The sequence below is a fragment of the Acanthaster planci genome, linkage group LG02 (assembly GCF_054643075.1).
Source record: "Acanthaster planci isolate LZ-2023a linkage group LG02, COTS_SCS, whole genome shotgun sequence".
Lineage (NCBI taxonomy): Eukaryota > Metazoa > Echinodermata > Asteroidea > Valvatida > Acanthasteridae > Acanthaster > Acanthaster planci.
In genome coordinates this window covers 2,510,007-2,535,639 of record NC_141778.1, presented here as the reverse complement: position 1 = coordinate 2,535,639, position 25,633 = coordinate 2,510,007, and the positions used below count along the sequence as shown (strand labels likewise).

Sequence of the window (25,633 nt, the reverse complement as noted above, 5' to 3'; positions counted from 1 at the left end):
AGCGGGAAAATGGAGCATTATTTAGTTATTCAGAAGTGAGAGTTGTGATACATTCTTAACAGAAGGTTCACAGTTGAAGTAAGCATTATGTACCTTCCATAGGTCCCGATTTTAGATAGCATTCAGGTAATTTGTTGCTGATCGTCCATTGATGTACATCATTCCTAAGCTATTTGTTGAAGAGCTAATTCCAAATGCTCCACATGTTTCCTCTCGTCAAATATTGTACTGTATGAAAATGACATGCTTTAAAATCTTTAGCACTGCTGGAAAAATTTGAGTACCCTTCAACCCAAACTAATTTTCTAAAATTCTTCATGTTGCAGTTTTTTCCTTGATACTTGCCAGTCACCAACATAGTAGAATTGTACACCAGGTCTTTCTGAAAGGCTTGTTCAAAATTTTCATCTGCACTTGGATGAGACCTAAACCCAAACTTGCTACTCAACCTCCAGCTTTGCCAGACACATTGAATACATTACCTCTAACATTTCTTTAGTGTTGAGCAACTTCAAAAGGGAGGTTGAATTTCTCTTATCATCATTACTCATCGTTTCACAGGATACGTTGGCCTAGGTCATTGCTTCAGCTGTATGACTGGCCACGGTGGCTACCGCGATCCAGATGACGGTGAAGGAGGCCGAGAACCCCTCCGTCCCATCCTAGAATGCGTAGCCCCAGAGATAAATGGAACAGGTTACATTGCCTGGTTTGGCTATGAGAATCAGAACCTTCACAACGTATACCTGGCGATCGGTCCAGATAACCGATTTGAGGTGTCATCCCTCATTCAGGGGAGTGTGGCTGGAGAGAATATGGGGCAGCCGACAAAGTTCAAGCCAGGAAATCACACGAACGTTTTCAGCCTACGGTATGTATTTATTATTGTTTACACTCCCCTTATCTATCTCACACCATTTGTCACACTCACTGTGTGATTAATCAAGCATGAAGTATATGTATCTCGCCTGTGACCCTATGACACTTGACTGGCAATGTTGGAAGTTGTTACAACCTCACAAGGGTGAAACACAACACAGCCACAGCTACCATTGTGAACAAAAGCACACTGCATAGAGTACATATCAATGCCAAGGGCCTTGGCCCCCCATTATACCAAAACCTGTGAAGTGACCTTGTGTGTTTTGGATTACAATTGCTCTGTGTTGAAAGCCCTCTCAGAAAAGTGACTGATCATTAAGATACATCAGTTTTCCACAGATGCAGTGTGCAATATTACACAACTTGTCCAAAAAAGTTGCTTAAAATTTTTTATTGCAGACTTTCAAGCGCTCAGGATGAAGCAACGTGGTATCTAGCCTACTCTCTGTCCAACAGGCGTTACCAAGTCTCAGCCTCGGCTAGCTTCCCAGTTTCGTGCACAGGAGATGAGATCTCGGAACAAGATGTAGGTGGCAGTTGGAAATTATTTAGCTCAGCAAATTAGCCAAAGAAAAGGCTTGGATTTTCTTGTATCAGATTAATTTTTTTCCAGATCTTTACAAATTTACTGTGAAAAGTTGAATAACAGTATGCTACGTATGATGCAGTGTAAAGAATTCCTTCATTTTGTTTGTTTCACAGTTTTCTCCAAACCAGTGGGCACTTCTTTCTTAGTTCAAGAGATGGTTTTCATTTTTTTGTTTGCACAGAGAACTCCAGCCAATGAGACAGACCCAGGATACTGTGGTTGTTTCCATGGTTACTGGGGACCGAGCTGTGAATTTGAGTGCATAGGTGGAGCCGACAACCCCTGTTTTGGTAATGGCATATGCGACCCTTTCACTGGTAATTGCACATGCAATGCCGGCCTCCACCAAAGTGAGGACTGCAGGACTTGCGCAGAGGGATGGATCGGAGAAGACTGCTCGGTGGGGCTGAACCAAGTTCCCAACGAGAAAGCAGGGTACCATTATGCCACAGCTTACGGGCAAGGACATTTCACAACTTTTGACGGAGCATCTTACCGATACTATGGTGTTGGGGAGAACCATCTACTGAAAGCATCAGACATGGATGTTCAAATTAGGATGGTGCCGTGTCTACCCAGGTCCAAGGCTTCATGTATCAATGCCTTTGCTTTAAAGATCCAAGAGGAGGTGGTCACCATACACGGAGGTTACACAGATGAGGAGAGGAACGGGTATGTATGGATCAACAAGAAACAGTACAAGCCTGGCCTTCCAACTGCAATCACTTCCATGTGTTGGTTAACCAGGGAGGCATATGACCACTACCGTTTGCACATTGCTGATGAGTGGAACATTAACATCTATGTCCGTGGAAGGTACTTAGATATCAGGATTGAGGCTGCCCGCTTAATTTGTCAGAGCCTGCGTGGATTGCTTGGCTCCTGTAACGGACAGCCAATGGACGATTTTGTAACAAAAGATGGCACAGTAATCACTGTGGGAGAGAATGCAACAATCCTCCTCAACCAAGAAAACATTCACAGTGTCTTCGGAGCTTCATGGGAAGTGCAGGTCCATTCATCTCTGTTTGTATACGGCTTTGGGGTGTACAAGGAAATCCAAGATATCAAGAATTCCGGTGCTACATATTGTCTGAAGTTTGACGACTCTGTTGCCGAGTCAGGGCAGCTGAACACCTTCTCCGACTCAGATGTCACTCTTGAATTTGACCTGAAATTGAGTTCCGATGTCACAGATTGCAGCACAATATTGTCCTACATTCATAGTGAGACATTTGCCCTCGTTTACTGCAACACATATTTCAAGGTACAGTATGGGCAGCTAGAATATTCAACTGGGTTTGGGGTGGTAAGAGATGTGTGGTATCGTGTGGTCCTGGTCTGGCAAAAGTCCACCAACCTCCTGCAAATCTACTGCTATGACCCTGAGGGTGAATTTGAGACCCAAATTTTCAACTTTGGGAGTCCAGATGTGCTTTCGCCAGGAGGGAAGTTGGTGCTAGGCCAGTGGTACCCTCCTGCAGGGTTTGAAGGAAAGCGTCCACAACAAGGATTTGTTGGTCAGCTGGATGAAGTGAAGATCTGGAAGTCCTATTTCCAGCAGTCAGAACTGAAAGAGAGGCTAGGGATTGCACCTGACGTTGAAGACCCAAAGCTGGCGAGTTACTGGCAACTGAATGAAGGTCAAGGGTCAAAATTCTATGATGCTGTGTCGTTAGGGCACTTCACAATGCAAGAGAAGCCATGGAATGCCCCGCAATGGGTCTACTCATCTGCTACAGTGAAGATCGAACAAAATGTGAAAGATATCTATGCTGTGCCGAGCAGTGATACTCCTACCTGGCATCAAGCAAATACAGCCTGTGATAGCTTCATTCTGGCAGCGTCCTTCAGTGAATGTCGCCGGATGGGTCTAACTGACTACTACCACCTGATGTGCGTTCAGGATGCCATTCTCAGCAAAGATCTTGATTCAGTTATGGAAATCATTCTCGCCTATGCAGATCACTGCCAGCTCACCATTGGCACTCAGTCGTATCCAGCACAGCCATTTTGTAACAACTTCCCCACAAGGCAATTCCCGTACTGGATTGGTCCCAGCTGTGATACAGAATGCATCTCTGGATATGCAGTCGTAAAACCAGGTTCTAATGTTACCTGTGAGTGCTATGATGGTTACTGGGGCCCCCAATGCGATAACCAGTGTGAGGGTGGAGCAGGAACCCCCTGTGGAGATAGTGGTGTCTGCCTGAAATCATCAGGCACTTGTGAGTGTCCTATCTACTTCACATCTGAATCAGATTGTACCATATGCCAAGACGGGTGGTCTGGCCAGGACTGCATCACTGCCGATTTGCAAGAGCAAGCAGCCAGTGGAAAATTTGCCATTGCATCTGTTTTCAGCTATGGGCACTACTTAATGTTTGATGGCACTGCATATAACATGGAAGCTTCTGGAGAGTTTAAATTTTCAGGCACCTCGGAACAGTCATTGTATGTGCGTCAGGTTCCCTGTGGAGAAGGTGTGGTGTGCATCACTGGAGTCTGGATGGAGTTATTCCCAACAGCTCGACGCAAGAAAAGACAGACTAGGGGCGAGCTGAACTTGACTTTCAGGACACCTTATGAAACAGGATCAGACCACCTTGTGTTAATCAATGGAGAGGTGCTAAACTATGTAGAACCAATCAACTTTGGGACGGGTCATACAATGACCAAGACTTCTCCAGATACTTATGTCATCTCCAAAGAAGGATCCAGCCAGGTGTCTGTAACAATCCAAAATCGCTACATCAACCTTCAAGTCACCGTTCAACAAGATCTGTGTGAAAATATTGAGGGCACCCTCTCAGGAAGCTGCGATAATGACACTGACAACAACTTCCAAATTGGACCAGATAGCTTTGTACCACTTGCCAACATTACATATGACATCATTAATGGACCTTTTGCAGAGTACTGCACCATTCCACTAACACAGCTGACACAGTTCCTGTATGGATATGGAGAATACAAGGAAACACGTGAAATCACCCCATCTGGCAATTCTCTATTCTTCAACGGCACTGCTTGTATCAGCGAGCCATTTACAAGCATCTTTGGGGATGACTCTGACATCACAATTGAGTTTCTGCTCAGAGGAGAGGACCCAAGCACCAGTGGAGGTACTCTGTTATCATACCTTGGTACCCACTCTTTTGCAATAACCAACGAATTGACTCTGAAGGTTCACTATGCCAACTTGACCTTCAACACTGGAATCTCAACTGATACCAATGAATGGGGACTCTTATCCTTCATGTATTACCATGCTACAGGTCACTGCTCACTCTACTATGTCAGCCATGAGGGAGCCCTTGAAGGTTCTTCTTTTGAGCTTACTAGAGGAATTTTCGAACCTGGTGGCACCTTAGCACTAGGTCGCTGGCAACCAGGTCGTGACCCAGCTCTAGAACAGCCCCCTTTGACAGAATTCACTGGCTACATGGATGAGCTACGAATATGGACTCAAACCTTTGACATCCTAACCCTTTGGCAAAATGCTGAACTTAACGTCCAGCCTGATTCACCCAACCTAGCTGGATTGTGGAAAATGTCTGCTGGACATGGGAGCCTCGTGGAGGATCTTGTTCATGAGAATCACCTGTACATACTCGAAGTTGGTGGACCTGTTTGGTCCCTTATTGGCACAGCATTAGATCCAGCACCAAAGTCCATTGGCTACAACTATGTTGAGAAAGTCTATGACAAATTCTCCTCTGAAGAAGAAAGAGTTGCGGCGGAGAAGCATTGCAGAGAACTCTTTTTAGAGGGTCCCCTTGCATCTGAATGTCAGGATCTTGGACCAACCTTTGGGACGTACTACTACCAAATCTGCCTCATGGATTATGTCGTTGACAAAGGGCTTTCATCCGCCGAATCCTCTGTCGAAACCTTTTCCACAATCTGCAAGAAAGCCCTCAATTTGACCAACTCTCCTCTAACCACCCTCTGCCAGAACATCACCAACTCACAGCAGTTTGTTGAACTTGGTTGTGAGAAGGAGATGTGTGTGTTTGGCATCATTGATCCTTTCAGTGGTGTCTGTGCTTGCGATGCAGCACACTGGGGTGCTACGTGCTCTCTACCCTGCCCTGGTGGGCTGATAACACCTTGCAATGGGCATGGAACATGCATCCAAGACACAGGTTTGTGTAACTGTGAAACTACGTGGTCAGATGAGAGCAACTGTACTGAGTGTAGGCCAGGTTGGACTGGTCGAGACTGCTCCATGAGCAACACTGATAAAGAACCTAATGCCACCATGCCTATCTGTAACATCTTTGGTCAAGGCCACTTCGTCAATTTTGATGGTACTCAGTTTGACTTCAAGGAGTATGGGGAGTATTACCTCATGAAAGATACATCCACAAATTTTGTCGTCCAGGTCAGGATTCTGCCTTGTTACGATCAGTCGTCATGTGTTACAGCAGTGGGAGTCCGATACAGTGGAGACTCAGTTGTAGTAAGGGATGGCTATGTCAGTGACAGCCAAGTGCTTCTGTTCCATAATGGACAGTCTGTCATGTATAACAATATCTCTGTCCCCATGCAAAATTTCATTTTCGAGCGTTCATCATCTTTGGAATATGTAATCCGGAGTGAGCCAAGTCTTTACTTCAGGCTCCGTGTTGTTGACCGTTCGCTTAACATACTGATGAACATTCTGCCAAGCTACTGTAGCCAGTCGGGAGGCATTTGCGGATCCTGTGATGCTGACACCACCAACGATATTACAGATCCAAGTTACATCAAAGATAATGGTCTATGGGTTGTACCCTCTCATGAGAGCTTGTTCACACCCTTGTTTGGAGAATTGGGACTCCTTGAGGAAAGAGTTCCAACTGGCGCTGGATTCTGTCTTCATTTCAACAATACCTACCTGTCATCTGATGTACTTGATGATGTTTTCACTGATACCTCAGATATCACCCTGGAGTTTTTTGTCAAAGTTGATGCCAGCGATGGTATCATTTTATCCTACAGCACCACATCATCATTCACTGTGTTTGTTCAGCAAGGAACCCTCAGAGTATCAATAGAACATGATAGCTTTGACACTGGCCTAACCCCTGAAATCAGCATTTGGAACCAAGTGTCTGTTGTCTGGAAGAGAGAACTCTACCGGATTGAGGTCTACCTCTTGATGTCTGATGGAAGTATCCTCCAAGAGGCTCACACCTTTGAAGTCACCACTGATCTCTTCATTGCCGGGGGAAGGCTTGTGATTGGTGGATGGCAGCCTGGTACTGTTAATTTCTCACCTCCCCCTGTATTAAGACCTCTCACTTGCAGTTTCGATGAGCTACGAATCTGGCACAAGGCTCTGACGGTTTTTGACATCCAATTCTATCAGGGAATAAACATCCAACCAGGACATCAGCACATCTTTGGATTGTGGAAATTTAATGAAGGACAGGGAGAAATAGTGTATGATCTGGTTAACCGAGCACATTTCCATTTCTCAACCCAGGTGTGGGTAATAAATCAACCGATTTGGCAGTTCTCATCTATCAAAATTCAATTACTACCACCACAGTACACCTACACTTTCCTTGATGTTGGGTATGAGATGTTTGTTAGACGAGCGTGTCTTGATGTTGTCCAGTCTACGTCTATCATAAGCAAGTGTGGAAAGCTGGATTCATCCAACTTTGAATTCTACTTGGTATCCTGTATTAGAGATTACGGGCTGGCCAGAAGTCAGTATGCAGCTCTCTCAGCTTCTTTGGCAATAGCTGATTTCTGTTCCTTCAGGTTAAGTATTCCATCCGAGTTCTGGCCAGCACGATGGTCGTGTAACTACTTTGAGGGAATCCCATTTCCAGTGTGGTTTGGAGAGTCTTGCAGTCATCAGTGCTACTTCACAGACCAGAAAGTTACCAATGGCTCAGCACCACTTGAGGTGTGCCTCTGCTCTTCTGGATACTGGGGAAGCAACTGCAACTCAGTCTGCACTGGTGGGGTCTTGTCCCCTTGTAACAACCATGGATCCTGCTCCCAGGATTCAGGAGTTTGCCTTTGTGAGACCAACTGGAATGGGGACACGGGATGCAGGACTTGCTCTATGGGCTGGAAAGGTTCAGACTGTTCCCTTGCTGTACTTGAGACACCCCCTGCAACAATCACTCATCATTGTACTGTTTTCAGCAGTGGCTTCTACACACTCTTTGATGGATCAAGTGTTGTCTTCTCCGACTTAGGGGACTTCACTTTTTATGAGAGTGGAGATTTGACCTTCCAGATTCGACAAGGACCCTGCTTGAACAAAAAATCGTGTGTTACTGCGCTAGCCCTCCAAGTTGATAATGAGGCTCTTATCATCAGTGCTCCATCAGCTTTGACCAGTGAGCCTTTGGTGGTTCTTGACAACAAAACTATCACTCTAGGCTCAAATTTGACTTTTGGTTCTTCAGATCATTACTTACTAGCTCGTGTAGAGCTTGGAAGATTTGACATCACAGGTCCAAATGGTCTGCACGTTGTCCTGGACATAGCTGGTGTCTATATGAACATTGACTTTGAGATCCATCAGACAGCCTGTAGTGGAGTTCTTGGGTTGTGTGGTCCATGCATTCCCACAGAAGCTCCCTGCACAGCTAATGACAACGACCCCATATGTGCCATGCAACATCTTGGTTTAAGTGGTTATGCAGCACGCTTTACACTCACCCACTCCCTGACCTACCAATTCTGTGCTGTGTACTTGTTGCGTCCATCTGCAAGCCTCATGTATGTGGTCTTTCGTGATCACACTTTTGTGGGATATCCACTAGTTCCATATCCCTCACCAGCTGGCTTTGGACTGTTCTTCAACAACTCCGGTATTGTCTCCAACCCCATACCTGCTGGCGCCTTAATCTCAGATCACCTCACTGTGCAATTCTATGTCTACTGCTCTAGCACTGCATCAGGAACCCTGCTATCATTCACACGCCACACAACCTTTGCTGTAACTGCGATTGATGGCACTTTTCACTTGCACTATAGCGACTTGGTGATTGACACCGAGATCAACATAGCTGTTGACATCTGGCTTCAGATCTCACTGGTCTATGATCAGACCACTGGCAGACTTGGCTTCTACTGCGTGGACTCAGCACAGGTTATCCAGTATAGGTACTACTTCATCGGAATTGGCATTTTTGTGCCTGGATGCACCCTTGGGATTGGAACATGGCAGCTGCCAGTGGATGGAGCCAGTTTACCTCCGGAGGGCATCTTTACAGGATACTTCGACACCATCTGCATCTGGGGTGTACCCTTCTCTCCGACAGATGTGATCAGTAGTTGGGGATCACCAGGAATCCGCCATGACTCAACACTGGTGGCACTGTGGCCATTGGACTTCGGAATTGGCCCTATTGGCTATGATGTCATCTCAAACATTAATCTTGTCTTCCCTGTTAATCCTCTTGTTGCACCGTCTTGGTGGGCATCAGGTGCACCCATATCTCAGATATTGCCCGGAATAGAATTTACAACCACAGTCACATTCCAAACGCCAGAGCTTGAGGAGAAGGCACATATATTGTGCTCACACCTCATCTACTCTGGTCCAATTAGAGATCATTGCGGTACCCTGATAACTAGTGCTCAGTATCACTACATCGCTTGCCTTCAAGACATCTCTTCAACATCTGAGACACAGAAGAGTAGAGATGCCGTTTTGTCATTTGCAACGGAATGCCAAGACGTGTTGAAGCTTCCAAACTGGCCAGGGCAACTTCTCTGCAACAATTTCCCAGGTGAACCTTTCCCTGTTTGGGCAGGCCCCAACTGTACACAACGTTGTGTCTTCGGAACATACTCAACCACATGCATCTGCCACTACGGATACTGGGGAGCAGAATGTGACAGGATTTGTCCAGGTGGTGGACCTATCAACCCTTGCCATGGCAATGGTTTCTGTGATGTAGAAACAGGAACATGCAAGTGCTTTGGTAACTGGAAAGGTGACCGGGAGTGTGGATCTTGCTCAGAAGGTTGGACTGGAGCAGATTGCAGCCTTCTAGTTTCAGAGCTCCCTCCAGGACGTACTGAGGTTTCTTGCTCTGTCAGGTCCGAGGTGATCACCAACTATGCAGGGATCAACTATGAGGTACCAGATGTCGGGGTCTATCTACTCACAAAACTTGGGAATGTTGAAATGCAGGTATGTTTTCATAAGGTCATACTTACATGATTCAGTTGATCATCTCTACTCTTTTCTAGTTCCCTACTGTGCTGCACGCAGCAAAAATATTCTTTTGGTAAACACCTCAGACGGACTCCCTATTCAACAACGTGCAACTTTACCGTGTATAGACATTTGATAATGCCCGTTGAGAAGTGATAATGCCCGCTCCGTAAATGGAACACTAGCACCTGGATACAAGACAGTTAAATCGATTCTGATTGGTCAAGAGTCTGTGTGCACACAGCATGCGACAATTTGCACAAGGAAAATTCCATAAAATGGACATGGGTGTTTGGGAAACTGAAAGTAGAATTCCAGCTCAAATTACTGGAAATCCATTATATATTGACCTCTTTTGACTTATTGACTAAATAGGTGTTAATGAATGGGAATAAATATGTGCTTGGCCAGTGTTAAGCCTGGTTTCCATATGGTCATTTATAATGCAGATAAAACGCAAGACGTCAAGACGCAAGACAGTCGCGGAAGATATGCTATGCGACGTCATTCCACAAAAAAATTAAACCAAATGGCGCCGAAACTAGGAAAATATTAGCAAAAAATGCCTCTTTTAGGTGGCAATGTTGCCTCTTGAAGCCAAACTGATACTCCAGTTTGATGTAATTGAGAGCTATCTTGTTGATGATGAAGGTTGCATATGCTTGCAATGAGGAGAAAACGGACAAAATGAGTGGTATTAAGCAAGAGAAACATAGTTGTACGCCCATCATGCCAGCATGCGTGGTTTGTATAGGCCTACTCAGCAACTCAATGCAGACAGTTAGCAAAGTTGAACCGGGCTCAATTTTGCCAATCCGTCTGGGGCTGGTTCCATTTGACATGTTTCCATATGTCTGCGTTTCAGTTTTGCGTTGCTCTCTGCTTTTCTATGTCAATATGGAAACAAGGCTTTAAAGTAATGTTTAAGACTAGCTGATAATGCCCTTGCCTATGGCTTGGGCATTAGTCGTGTGCAGTCTACTGAGCCAAGCACATATTTATTCCCGTAATAAGAGCTGCTGGTGAAATCTTTAAAAGTTTTATCCTATTAAGTTTCATAACGTGGGAATGTGACACACTTTAAGATGATGAGCATTGCTTTGTGTGAACTAGTTATTTTGTCATAACCTCATGCCAGACAAAACTTGACAAAAACGCTTAAGACCAAGAAGCACTGTAGTTTAAGATTCCGGTTGTTTTATTAAATTGATAGATGTTTCAAGAATGCTTTGTATTTTCTATTGTAGATGAGTCAGGTGATCTGCTCGGATGAATCTGTTTGTCTCGACGGGCTAGCTGTCAGCTTCTCTGATCAGAATGTAACCATCCGGCACTTTGCAGCAAACTACCACTCCATTGTTCATGTAAACGGCGAGATGACAGTAGCGGATGAACCAGTTGTTTTGAAAGACCGATCAGATGACACACTTACCCTGACAAGGCTCTCATCTGAGACTTATGAAATCCAAACAGGCACTCTTGGCTTCTTCATCCACATCAACATCATGGAGACTCACATCATTGTGGATGTTGAGATACCAAGCAGTGTTTGCTGTAACGATGTGCCTCTTGGTCTGTGTGGTCCTTGCCTAGATTGTTCCGGCATTACCCCTCCTATTCCGGACGGCACACCCGGCATCGTCATCCCAGATCCAACTGAGGGACAAAGGGATATGTTGGCAAAGATCAAAAAAGTCAGGATTCCCCCAGGCCCTGGTGTTATCTTTTCCACTGACGAGACACCGTATAATCCAGATTCATATGCTGGATATTGCCTGTCATTTAGAGAATCAGCTGTGGTCATTGAGAACATTCGCATATCTGTCAAACGCTACACTTGTGTGGAGTTTCTTATCAAGACATGTTCTGAAGGCTGTGGTGGCACTATCTTCTCATTTGCAGCATCCAAGACATTCTTCATCAGCACCATCTCTGGTTACATATCAATTCACTATGGCAACTTCAACATCACAACAGACCTCTACCTTGACATTGAGGTCTGGAACCTTGTCTCCTTGCTCTGGGATAGCCATTCATTCACCCTGGATGTGTACATCTTTGATGCAGAGGGCCTGCCTACAAGAAGAACATACTTCTTGCCAGCTAATATCTTCCCGTCAGATGGAAGCATCTGCCTTGGAGCTTGGCAGCCAGGAATTGATGGAACTGGATTAGAACCCAGTGGTGCCTTTGTTGGACTGATAGATGATCTACGTGTTTGGGACAGGTAAAATTGAGTTCAGCTTCCAATGCCAGAATGTAAATTAGCAGCACTTAAGAATGCAAATTCAAAAACTGGAAATCTAACCTTGCTGTGTTTTCCTCACCCTGAAGCCAAAATTTATCTTGTTCCTTGATGAATCTTTTCTTTTTTCTTTTTCTCCCCTGTAGTTTCTTTGATAGCAATGCCGTTCAGACTCACTGGGATACATACATAGGACCTTTCACTCCTGGGCTGACAGGACTCTGGAAGTTTGATGAAGGAGCGGGTATGTTTATAGCACAACCTTGTAAATGTAAAAATTTTCATGCTTGAAAGTCTTCACAAATCAGCCGAGCACGTGCAGAATTCTAAATAATTTTCCGTGTTCTATACATTTGTCATGTAAGTAGCACTGTGTTGGAATTCATTTGCTTTCAAATATGCTTTTGATCACACATACATGTACCTCTGGATAGTTCCCCATGAAAGAAAAACTACAGGTGTTCAGATTTAATGCCAAGCTTTGTTGATTGACTTCTCAGGTAAAGAGGCATACGATGCTGTCTCGGGCCTTCCGATCATTCTCACAAACTCATCTTACCCAGCCCCAGTCTGGCAACCTTCAGATGCACCTATACCTGCACCTATCGATAGAAGTGGTAATGGAGGAGCATCGGGAGATAGCGGTGGCACTGGTGGTGGAGGTGGTAGCAGCAGTGGTGGAGGTGGTGGCAGCGGTGGGACAGGAGATGGAGCAGGAGGCACTGGAGGAGGAGGTGGTAGTAGTGGAGGAGGTGGCTTGGGTGGAGGAGTAACACCTACTGTGCCTGACTGGTTGGATGATTTCTGTAAGAGTGTGACCCTTGCTGGACCACTGTACAAGTAGGTGTCAGATACAACTTTTTCAGACTAAAATTTTTGGCACATTTGTAACTGTGTGATCTGTGATGTGGCTTTGGGAAGCCAAGACACTTTGAAGTCATTGGAAACTTGATGTAATATTACTGTGTACTTTATGCAACAATGGGTCTCATTTCAGCCTAAGATCTCACTTCCCACACATCATTTACCAGTTTGTAATGACAACAAAGTAGCTCTCAGGTAGAATGCTCAGTCAATTAATAGTATTAGCTCTCAAGATCAATATAGTTGGAAAATTTTGTCAGAAATCTAAAGCCTAGGAAACCCTTTCTTGGTTAATTTACAGTTCCTGCCCAATTGGTGATGCTGCTCAACAGCGCTACTACCAAGCATGTCTGCAGGCTGTTGCTACCACCAACACTGTCGAACCAGCCCTCGAACCAGTCGTTGAGTTTGCTGATTTCTGTCAAGTGGCTCTTGCCCTACCAGACTGGCCTGCACAACCACTTTGCAACAGATTCGGAGATGCTGTATTTCCCCGCTGGATTGGTGACAGCTGTGACATCCTTTGTGCCTTTGGGTCGCGCCATCCAGATGACAGGAACATTTGTGTCTGCGACTATGGCTACTGGGGCATTAACTGTGATGAGGTCTGCCCAGGAGGATCTAGCCTGCCTTGTAGTTCCCATGGACTTTGTGATGCTCTGACAGGAACTTGTACTTGTTCGTCAAATTGGAATGGTGCACTAGACTGCAGCCTTTGCACACCAGGCTGGCTTGGGACTGACTGTTCCACTGCACTTGTACAAGTGAGTCTTCAGATTAGAATCCACCTGCGTATCTCTGTCATTGTCGGCTTCTCCCAAATTACCACTGTGAGTGGATACACGTTCCTTCATTACTCTGTTGGACAGTACTATCTTCTGCGGATTGCTGACAACTCACTTGTTATCCAGGCCAAGTTCATTAACTGTTATGGTGGCTATTCTTGCATCAGGTACCTTGGCCTACGATTTGGAGACCCAGTTGGTGGCTTTGCCCAAGTAACCATTGGAGGTGCACACATTTCCGGTGGATATTTCATCATCTATGTTAATGGAGTGGAAGTCACAGTTGATGGCACATTAGAGTTTGGCCACTCTGGATACGTTTTCACCCGTCTGTCATACCTTGAGCTGTTAATTACTGGACCAGGTGATTTCAGCATCATTGTTAGAGCCGATGGAAAATATCTATCCCTGGATACCAGACTTCCCAACAGCCTTTGCTCCATAGCAACAGGAATCCTCGTAGGTGGCTGCTGTAACTCAACTAGCATGGATGAAGCTGTTTTGTCACTTCCAGTTGCTCGCCCAGACCTTGGGCTTTGCAAGAACAGCCATCCAATACAAATGCCAGCACCTATGCAATCAGGCAATTACCAGTTTTCCACCAATGAAACCACTGATGCAGCATGTGACAGCAGTACTCTGTCACCTTCAGACCAGGCCATCAAAGATTTCATGAAGAGCTGGCTGGTCAGTGACTGTGATAATGTAATAACCTACCCTAGCTCAAACTCTGCTTTGCAGCTTTATGGCAGCTATTCACTCCACTTCCATTTAACTGTGATCTTCACACAGCAAGTGACCCTCTTTGTTCAAGAAACGTATAATGTTGCATTTGAGCTGCTGATCAAATGTCAAGACACTGTCACAAATGGAGGTGTTGTGTTCTCCTACTCCCACTACACAACCTTTGCTCTCAGTGTGGAATCAACTGTCAAGATATACATTGGAAATGTGGTTTATAACACCAACCTGATTGTTCAGAATGAAGAATGGAACAAAGTTGTGTTAGTATATGAAGACATCAATGGCAAGTTAAATATCTACCATTTTGATCCCAAAGGGAATGTGAAGCGCTACCAGCTCTCTGTTGATGTTCACCTATTCCGCGTCGCTGGGTATCTCTCACTTGGCTCCTGGCAACCAGCCTGGAACTTGACAAGCCAGGTGCCGCTGAGATCCTTCTCTGGCCACATTGATGACTTCAGAGTCTGGAACAGGTACCTAAGTCCTGCTGAGGTACCTGGCATGTGGGATAACAGGCCAGGAACTGACATACCCGGATTGGTGCGATATTGGCCATTTGATGAAGGGGAGGGATTGTTTGCAGAAGACCGTATCACAGGTGACAAACTCTACATGCCTGACAATCCATGGCCTCAGCCGCAGTGGGTTGACTCTGATGGACCTGTCCCAGATGATGGTTTCATCCCACCCATTGATCCGACTTTTGACAACAATGATCTGGAAGGTGAGACAAAAAATCTCTGCAAAAGTCTTTTGCGTTCCCCACCTGTCTCAGATTCCTGTGACGACCTTGGAGAGGGAACTGCAGGCATGTACTACATGCTCTGTCTGCGAGAGGTTGCTGAAACACAAGATCTTGTCCAGGCATACAAGGTTGCATTTGGTTTCTCAGACATTTGCCAGGCTGCTAAAAACCTGAGTACCTGGCCAGCATTGCCGTTGTGCAGTGAAGCACCAACTCTTAGAACCGGTACCCAATGCAAAGATGACTGCCTGTTTGGAGTCAAGATGTCTTCTGGAGCTTGCTCTTGCCTGAATGGCTTTCATGGAGACCAGTGTGACGGTGTGTGCCCCGGTGGATCAGTCAATCCATGTAGCTCCCATGGAATTTGCTTGCCTTCCGGATTGTGTGCCTGTGATCTTAATTGGTCTGGCCTGCTGGATTGCGGGATCTGTGCTCAAGGATGGTATGGGCATGACTGCACTGTTGCCACAACGCTAATCGTCTCCACTCATAGACTGTACTACACAAGCTTTGTCACTGTGTTTTCACAGTACACCTTATTTGACGGCCTGAGCTTTAACTTTGCAGCTGTAGGTGAGTTCTACCTGATGCAGACCAGTAACTTTGTTATTCAGATCCGACAGGTTCCTTGCTATCACCAGTCAACCTGTGTCAATGCCATTGCAGTCCTTATTGACAGCACTGTTGTGGTAATCCATGCTCCTTATCAGGACAGTCAAGCTCCAGTAATATGGATTGACAAAACCAAAGTTGATTTCGCAGCCACTGTCTTGCTCGTCCCAAGTACCAACTGGATTATTGAACAGACAGACGTTAACAATCTGAAACTGTACTCAAGCACTGAGCTTGAATTTCAGGTCAGTGTCCGCACCTTTGGATTGCACCTCCAAGTGATGATTTCCTCACCATTAGGAACTTGTCTCAGTTCGAGAGGTCTGTTAGGAAACTGTAACAACAATCATACTGATGATCTTGATGCAAACAATACTAAACCATGGGATGATATATCACAGGAGGACATACACACCCTGATTGCAGACTTGTGGAGGGTTCCATCTTCAGATTCTTTCTTCATCCATCAGTACCAAAGCTATGTTGAGAAAGAGGTTCCAACAGGAGCAGTCTTTGCATTGGTGTTGGAGAACACAGGTGGCAGGACTGAACCTCTGAAGAACTTGTCAACATTCATCTCCCACACTGAAATGACCATTGAGTTCTTGATCAAACCTTATTCCTATGGAGGTGTCATTGTTGCATTTGGACTGGAGTCAACATTTGCCATAATCAATGAAGTCACCATTAAAATTGCTATCGGTGTAGAGGTGTATGACACTGGTATTACAAACAATCTTGAATCCTGGAATCGGATATCACTGGTATTTGAACGTGAGAAGAGGAGGCTGCAGTTTTATCATCACAGCACTGCAGGAGTTGTGAGCTCATGCCGCTTCACCATTGACCACTGGCTTTGGCTGGAAACTGGAGCAATCCTGTCCATTGGTCAGTGGCTGCCAACACCAGACAACCAAACTTTTGTCCTAAATACCACCTTCCATGGAGCCCTTGATGAGTTCCGAATCTGGGGTGCCTCATTCCTGCCTGCCTTTGTTCAACTCACTGATGTCACTAACGTTGATGCAGTCAAATATTCAGACACCCTTGCTGCCTTGTACAAATTTGACGCTGGCTTAGGCAGTGTAATTTCAGACCCTGTTTTCAATAATGACTTCCTCACACCTACTGGCCCATGGCAGAAACCATTATGGACGTACTCCAACGCTGACATACCTGTGAAGTTTGGTACTCCATTTGTGGCTGTTTTTCACAATAGCTCTCTGCAAACGGAAGCTGAAACACTTTGCAGTAAGCTGAACATCAGTGATGGTGGACTGCAAGATATTTGTCCTGACTTGAGCCAGGCAAGCCTGGATTTCTTCTATCTGACTTGCTTGCATAATGCAGCAGCAACAGGAAGCACAGATGGTGCGTTTGCAATTATTGAAGTGCTGATAGAGTATTGCCAGGTCATTAGAGGTTCCAAAGTCAATGCCAGTGTGATTTGCGAGGTCTTTTCAGAAATTGCAATTCCAGATTGGCTGCTTCTGTCATGCACAAATTGCGGATTTGGATTTCCCCGTCAAGATGATTACCACATCTGTGTTTGCATCGACGGATACTGGGGCACATCCTGTCATGAAGTTTGCCCTGGTGGTGTCATTGCACCTTGTTACAATCATGGCAGCTGCGACAAGGATGGACTCTGCCTGTGTGAGGTCAACTGGAGAGGTCAGGTGGACTGTAGCGTCTGCTCTGCTGATTGGCTTGGAGATGACTGTGCCATAGCAACGGCATCCTGGTACAGGCAGTCAATTGTGAACTTGAGAGTCTTTGCTGTGTGCAGTGCCGAAGGAAGGGTTGTGACTTTTGGTGGAGTGTCGATCTACATTCGTCATGTTGGCATGTACAACATGATTACTCATGCTGCTAGCAACCTCAAGATTAATTTAAGGCTTTCATGGTGTGCTAGAGTTGACAGCTTTGCCACCTGTTTTGATGCTATTTCCATTCACCATCACTCCCACACCCTCATTTTCCGGGCCTCCACAGACTCAGTTTTCTTGCAGCCGACTATCTGGCTTAATGGAAAGATAATCTTTCTGGATCACACAACTTCCATCAGCACAGAGATTTCAGTTCTCCGGATCAACATCATCCAGTATCAAATCTACATTAGGCCTGTGGACCTCTTCATTTTGGTCACAATCCATCCTCATCATTTTGGCATCAGCATTGACATGCCTTCTGACATCTGCAACAGCGTCAGCACCAGCATGGAAGGATTGCTTGCCTCCTGTGACACAGTCAGTGACATAGAACGTGTCGATTGTTCATTGGCCGAAATTGACACTCCTGATGGTAATTCGGCTTGTCAACAAAATGCATCCCAATCGGCCGTTGACAAATATGCCGACAAATTTGTGGCAGCTTCTCTCGGGAACACATCTTTTGAGCATTACCAGTATCTGCTTCCTGTTCTTGGTGCCGGCCATCATCTCTACTTCGCAGACAGTGTTGTCGTTTCAGAGCCCCTGTCCAACTTCCCCTCTACCAGGTTTACCTTGGAGATCTTCATTAAGGTTGAGCAGTATGGAGGTGTAATACTCTCTTACTGCACAAGTGACAGTGTCTTTGCCTTAATCAACTTGGAAACAGGACTTGCTGTTTTCTATGGACATCAAGTCCACGGTCTGACATTCCAACTGACACTGCAACAGTGGACACAGATGTCCCTCATGTGGCACCAGTCCACTGCCATTTTTGAAGTGTACGTGTTTGATGTATTTGGAGTCGCACAGGTCCAGGCAATTCAACTTGAAAGTAGTGCATTTCAGAGTGGCGGCCACCTTGTGCTCGGGCAGTGGTACTCAACAATTTCAACACCCGTCCCACCATTACCAAATGATCCATTCACAGGCTCCATAGACGAGATAAGAGTCTGGGATCGGATAACAAATCCATCTCTAATTACCTCAAATTGGAAGCTGAATGCTGGGAAAGACACACAAGATCTGCGAATGGTTTGGAAGCTGAATGAAGGGAATGGCTCGGTATCTGTTGATCTAATTGGTGGCTTTCAGCTTCAGTTCCCTGACTGGAATAGGCCTTTATGGAGAATCAATGATGATGATTACCCGATCGATATTGACAATCCTCTTGCCTATCCAGACTTCAACAATGACACACTTGCTGATCTAGCCACCTCCAAATGTGAAGAAATCTTCTTGAGTGGCCATCTCCATGATTCCACTGTAGCTCTTGGAGTTGCAGTGATTGACATTTACTACATTCAGTGCCTGCGGGATATTGCATTCCATCTTGATCTCAGTGCTGCAGTAGAGGCAACTGTTTCTCTCTCTGATTTGGCCCAGTCTCAGTTACTACTGGATAAGTGGCCTGCTTGGTACCTGTGCAACAGCTTCCCCGGCTGGGACTTCCCCTTCTGGACTGGCCCCGACTGTGACATTCCTTGCATCTTTGGACGGAGAAGCCCGCAGGATCAGTCTGTCTGCATTTGTGAACCAGGCTACTGGGGATCGGCCTGCAGCAATGTGTGTCCGGGAGGAGCGTTGAGCCCTTGCAGTAACCAGGGCAACTGTAACATGACGTCCGGTCTTTGTGAGTGCCACTCCCATTGGCTTGGTTCAGAAACACAAGTTATTAACAAGAGCTACGCCTGTTCAGCCTGTTCAGCTGGATGGTTTGGTACTGATTGCTCAATAAGTACTATTGATCAAACACTAACAAGAGGTCTTTCCATATTCTTTGGCCACCTTCATTTCACAACATTTGATGGCGCAAGTTTCAATTTTGGGGTTCCTGGAATGTACAGCCTTCTTACAACTTATTCAACCACACTTCAGGTCCTTGTGGAGCCTTGCTTTGCAATGGTAGCCTGTAGAGAGATCACAGAGGTGTCAGTCACCAGTAGAGATGTAACATTGTCAATCGGCATTAATCTGGATGCGGTGGAGAGGTCGTTAATTGTGCAGCAGAGCTCCGGACAGTCATGGACAATTATTGAGTGGACAGAAAATGGCGAAGGTGCAGCTGGAGACTTATCATACACATGGCACAAACTGCATCTGGTGAATATCACAACAACTGATTCCATTGTTATCACTGTGGCACTTTACTCAGGTGTAGTTACACTAATCATTAACACCCCTAAAGGAATCAACATGGAGCCGGTAGCTATGTCCGGGACATGGGACGGTGACTGGATCAACGATGTAAATGTTGGAGAATTCCAGCCTGGAACAGGGGATATTCCAGACAGATGGGTGTCTGTGAATGACAGTGATTTTGTGTTGGACCTAGCTTCCCAGAGATACTGTGATGAGGCTCTCAGCCGTTACTTTTTGGTGCCTCTTGGCAATGCCGTTTTCGTAAGTGAACATGCTCAGGTCTTCACTGGTGCCGGATACATTCTTCGATTCAGCCACAACCATGTGTTATTTTCAGGCCTGACAGTCAAGGAGCTAGACCAGTTCACTCTGCAGTGCTGGCTGCGCATTTCTGTCTCATCTACCTCCATTCAGACGTTGATCTTGTTTGAATCAGAAACCTCACTGGCTGTGCAATTGGACAGGGATGCTGTGAGGGTAGTCTTTGATGGGCGTGTCATCACAACACAGCTCATTGTCCGAGCAGGTCCTTGGTTCCACCTCAGTGTGTCCTGGCGAAGCTTTGATGGCAGAGTGACAGTGGACTTGTATGCATCAGACCAACAACTTGTGAGGACTCATGTAGTATATGGAGTCCACACCACTGAATACATCCGGTTAAGTGGAAATCTACATCTTGGTCAACATGCAGGCAATGATGATTCTGATTTTGAGGGTGACATAGACTTGGTGCATCTCAAGGAATACTTCTCTCATGGGGAAGACTTCATCAATGGTCAGGAACAATTCAATGAAGACCTTGTCCCAGGTATGATATTCCTCATTGCATTGGATGAAGGAAGTGGGTTGAAAGCAGCCACGAAGCTGTATTTACCTGGAAACAGCAGTTTAGTTGATGGAAGTTTAGGACCGGAAGATGCACCTCCTACATGGCTTCCATCAGATGCACCAATCAACACTCAGCCAGACTACTCGCCCAGCTTTCCTACCCCGACCCTCAAAGAAGATGTTGTAACTGCCTGCGCCGGTTACTTCTACCAAGATCCTTTGTACAGTTCCTGCAAGGACCTGGAGAGCACTCTCCTGTTCTACTATGAAGCCTGCATCTTGGATGTAGCAGCAAGTGGGGACGTGGCTCGTGCTAACATCTCAGCTTACATGTTTGCCCTTCTCTGCCAGCGGACCCTAGACGTCCCACCTGAGAAATTCTGTGGATTCTTTGAATTCTGCAAGGAGAAGCCAACAGATTCCTGCTGTGCTTGGTGGGTCATCCTGATCATAGTCATCTGCATTCTCCTGTTGATTCTGATCCTCATCCTCATCTGCTGTATTTGGAAGAAGAAAAAGGACAAGAGCAAGCAAAAAATCCAAGTGGTCGGGGGAAAGAGGTATGTTCGCCCTTTCTCCACATCCAGACCCCAGTCTGGTAGTTCACATAGGCGACTTTTGATGGAGTTATCACAGAGGTCCCTGCGACGCATAGAGCCTGAGCCGGAAGCTGAGGGAGGCATCACACTGAAGGTTGTCAAAACTCATGATGAAGAAGCCCCCCCAATGGATTCTAAATCTGGACTAGAAGCTGAAGCCGGTGTTGAGACAACCTTCAGTCACCTTCCAATCGAACACTACCAATCAGATGACAGTAAGCAGCCAGCTGTTCTGAGTTCATTTGCACCGCTGGAGCCTACCAATAAAAACCAGTCTGCAGCCACCGAAGATTATAATTCTCAGGGACTGATGGGGCTCCCAGAAGGGGCATTTGCAATGCCAGTTGGGTTGGCTGGCAATGATGGCTTCCAGCCAGTGTATGACGATAAGTTTGATCCCTTTGTTGACTCTGTAGACCTCCCTGAGTATGACCCTCTTGATGTTCCCCTTCCACCATACGAAGGTCACCCACAAAGCAAAGATGACACCGATGCTGATACATTTAATCCAGCTGGAGTAAAATACCCGCCACCCAGACCAGCCTCGCAGAACACCTGGCTTGAGGATGATCAAGATGATGATAACAGCTCAGCAGCAGTCTTTGGTCAAGCTGATACCAAATTACAGGAACCAGCTGGTGCATGGACACCTGCTGACACCATTTCTCACGCCTCAAGAGACTCTCCAGTCACAGTATTCAACTCTGCCACAAACAGTAGGCCAAATTCTCCATCCCATACGACAGTCCCAGTGGCATTTTTGGCCTCTGCTGGTAACCAGTCAAGCTCATCCTCTGGAAGTGAAGCAGAAGAAGAGGTAACACCCCTGCAGACAGAAAGACCAACCTCTGCCCGTAGTGACCAGGAAGCCCATACAAAACCGAAACCACATGGAAAAGTGCAAGCACTGCGACAGTTGATCCACAAGAGAAGCTCCCAGATCACACCAAGATCATCCAACCAGAGTTCACCCCAGGGATCCAGGATGACCTCACCAGTTCCTGTTCTTGATTTTGATGCTGCGGAACTGGAAGAGCTGGAAAGTTTGCCTATGCCCCCCGAGAAGTATGAAAAACCATTTTCTGACTGGAGGGATGAAGGAGAATCTATTGTGTAATCAGTGAAAACCTATCCAATTCATTTGAAATATTTTACGGAATCCTTATTGCCATGTTCTGTTGCCATAAAATCACACAACTTATGTTTATATTTGAGCTCTCTGAAAGTTTTATCTGTGTACATCTTGCTTTTGCTTGTTTTCTTGCACCAGGCCAATGTTTTTGAAATGCTTTTACAGCCTGGCTGACCTCTGATTTGACCTCTGAGAGGGTCATTCAACCTTGTCCTTAAAAAACGAAAGTCCAGCAAACATGAATCATCCATAGACATGTTATTAAATTGTTATCTTGTGTGGTTATGTGTTGCCTGCAAGAAGTTTTGTCGCCAAATCAAATGTAGTATTGTTCCGCTGAATATAAAATTGCTGTTTTGTACCTTTCCTTGATATTACTCAGAAGTCACTTTATTTGTAACTGTGAATGAACATCTTTATCACTGAAAGACAAATATATTTTAATGATTAAGTAGACATTTAAATGAGGTGTATAAATCTGCAACTTGTGCATTCTATATGCTGTACATTTTGATATGTTGATGTGACTTCTATTTTAAATTACAATTTTTACACAAAATTTATTTTGTTTAAGCATCTATATAATGCAGCTACTATTCTCCATTGTAAATCTAACAAAGGAGTAAAAATATATATTTCTCATCCTGCTTTACAACCAAAAATGTCAATTTTAATTTTTCAACCTGCTACGAATGCCTAGAAGTTGTAGGAATTTTTATGTACTTAAAGATTATTTCATCAGATGGATATGCACTCCTTCATGTTTTGGATAAAATTTCTTTCATTATTAGCTGGTGTCTTTAACATCCTAACAAAAATATTTACATTCTTGTTTTATCAAGAATTCTTGCTTGGAAGGTTAATGTGCTATGCAAGTAAGTGTATTATGTGAGGTAACTTCAACAGAAGATGAAAAGTAGTGATTTTGATTGTCTGATAATTGCGTTTTGGGGGATTTGAATTTTTTTTCTGTCATCAATCTTATATATTCCACAGTGGTCTACAGTTTAAACAACTTGACATTTGTGATAGGGGGCTTGGTTCCTGGAGTTTTTTTGAAAATTACATCAGTAGTTAGAATGTTTATAGAGTCATGATGTTTGTGTCTTGCAAGTCACTCTCAGTTGCTGCACTTTAGTCAGGAGCACTTCTATTTTGTCAGTATTTCATGGTCAAGTGGCAGTGGTGACAGACCTATGTTGTGTGGTGAGGGCTTCAGAACGTAGGTCTTTCCCAAACCATGAGATCATGTGATACATGTGTCTTCAAGCATGTCACTTGACTACAAGATGCATGTCATTGCCTTGAATCATGGTCAGAGTGTTGATTGTGGACCGGTGGTCGGGCGACAGACCTATATTCTAAAGTGAAGGCTTCAGAATGTGAGTCTGTCGCCAACCATAAGCTGTTTGTGTCCTTCAAGCCTCAAGGCACTCCTCTACAATAGCTCCTGTAAATAATTTTATTCCCAGAAATCATGGGATCATGTTCAGCAGTCCAGTGGTAATAGAGTCAGAACCACATTTTGAGGTGAAGGCTTTGGAATGAGGGTCTCTCTCAAACCACATGGTGTTTGATCTCTGATCTCTTCTTCCAAATCCAAAAATGCGGCTCCTGTTTGCTTCTCACAGACTTGGACACTACATTTAATACAATCAATAAAGCCTAAAACCATCATAATCATGCTGTTTATATGTAAAAGGACAGAAATGTTCCATTTTGGTTTCACAAAGTTGTCAGTGATCATAGCTTTTCATAGCTTTCAGTCTTCCAGGTGAAGTGCTATAAAACAAATTTGTTTTTGATGTTTACTTTTTTTATAATGAAGAAATCAATTTACTGACTTGAAGAGCTGTAAAATCCATCTTTAAAGATTGATGTCATTAAGTCATTCCTAAGATCATCATGTTGGGGATGGCAACTGTTCTGATTTCTTAGGCTAGTGATCAAAACAAAGTGTACACCAAATGGCTTCTTTTGCTTGCTTTGAATTTTCAGTTTCTGATTTGCCAGAAAAAAAATTAAGAATAGTAACGCAATTGGCTTTAGTGTCTCGAAATCAGAATAGTAACGCAATTGGCTTGAGTGTCTCGAAATCAGAATAGTAACGCAATTGGCTTGAGTGTCTCGAAATCAGAATAGTAACGCAATTGGCTTGAGTGTCTCGGAATCAGAATAGTAACGCAATTGGCTTGAGTGTCTCGGAATCAGTTGTTTTTATCAAGTTGAAATTCTCTGAAGTGAACTGTGAGAACTTAAATCTATAAAAATATGTTCATTTGATAAAATTGATAAATTACTGTTGAGTGAATTGCACTCAAACTTGGATTTCTGTGTTAATAAAGTTTAAAATTTACTTTGTAATGCTCTGAGAGTAAGAAATGATTTGTTGATGTTAGTGTGAATCTCTTTGTTGTAAAAATTGCCCATGAAATTTCCCAAAGTCTGTCTATTACAGTAATCCCAAATGAATGTGGAAAGGTGACATCAATTGGTGGTGAAACCAACCGTATCTTTCATGGTACAAAAAAAATCCTATTCACACATTTAAAATAAGAGTTCAGATGTACTCTTGGATATTGTGCCTTGAATTTGAACAGGTTTCTAAGTACACTTTGCAAAAGGGAACTTTGAGATGACTGTCTTTGGTAAGAGCGTTGACATGTTTTGAAGAAGTAAAAAGTATGGTACAAAAATGACTTGGGCACTGGTTCTCGACTGCACCATTAGCAATGTGTGGAAGGGAACCAGTACGAGAGTTTATATGAGTGAAAGACTTCAGTGAAAGAGGCTTTTCATTTCGGCACCAAATCAAAACTTTCAGTTCTTAAGCTGAGTGCACTGGTAAAATAAATAGGAGTTTGAGTCAGGTTAGGGCAGTGCCGAATATTCAATTGCTTATCAAATATTCAAAGATTATTTTCCAAATTTGAATATCATGCCAAAAGGAAGGGAGAATTTTGTTTGAAATGAGAAAAATTGCACAATGGAGACTTGTTTCAAGCAGATTCATATGAAAAGCCACAGAAATCTTACAATTAAAAAAGTAAGTTATTCATTAAACAATTCGAAAGAAATAGGAATTTTCAACTGGGCAAGAAGTATTGTTCGTCTCTTAAATTTTGCTAAATCGTGGTCAAGATACCGCTTTGCCGGGAGAAGCTGTTATAGTGATTATAATGTACAAGTGTTTGTGTTATCGCAACCAATTTTGTATATGGTTTGTTCATCAAAAATCTGCCAGTCGGATATTCAATCAAATTGAAAGTCCAATATTCAAATAATGAATTATTTGAATTGACTCCGCCTCACGTCAGGGGCAAAAGGTTGCATTTTTACTCAATTATATGTACTTT

The 25,633-nt window shown here is 44.5% G+C and overlaps 1 protein-coding gene across 1 annotated transcript in view; it reads left to right on the top strand.

Moving 5' to 3' along the window:
* The window catches only part of LOC110985773 (uncharacterized), a 125,770-nt gene extending 101,129 nt beyond the window's left edge, over window positions 1-24,641 (top strand). The window contains exons 92-98 of the mRNA XM_087133596.1: window positions 562-871; window positions 1,282-1,408; window positions 1,653-9,626; window positions 10,898-11,877; window positions 12,042-12,139; window positions 12,396-12,735; window positions 13,061-24,641. Coding sequence (XP_086989722.1) covers window positions 562-871; window positions 1,282-1,408; window positions 1,653-9,626; window positions 10,898-11,877; window positions 12,042-12,139; window positions 12,396-12,735; window positions 13,061-22,262 — 19,031 coding nt within the window. The 3' untranslated portion in view covers window positions 22,263-24,641. The remainder of the gene's footprint in view (window positions 1-561; window positions 872-1,281; window positions 1,409-1,652; window positions 9,627-10,897; window positions 11,878-12,041; window positions 12,140-12,395; window positions 12,736-13,060) is intronic.
* The last annotated feature ends 992 nt before the right edge of the window (window positions 24,642-25,633 follow it).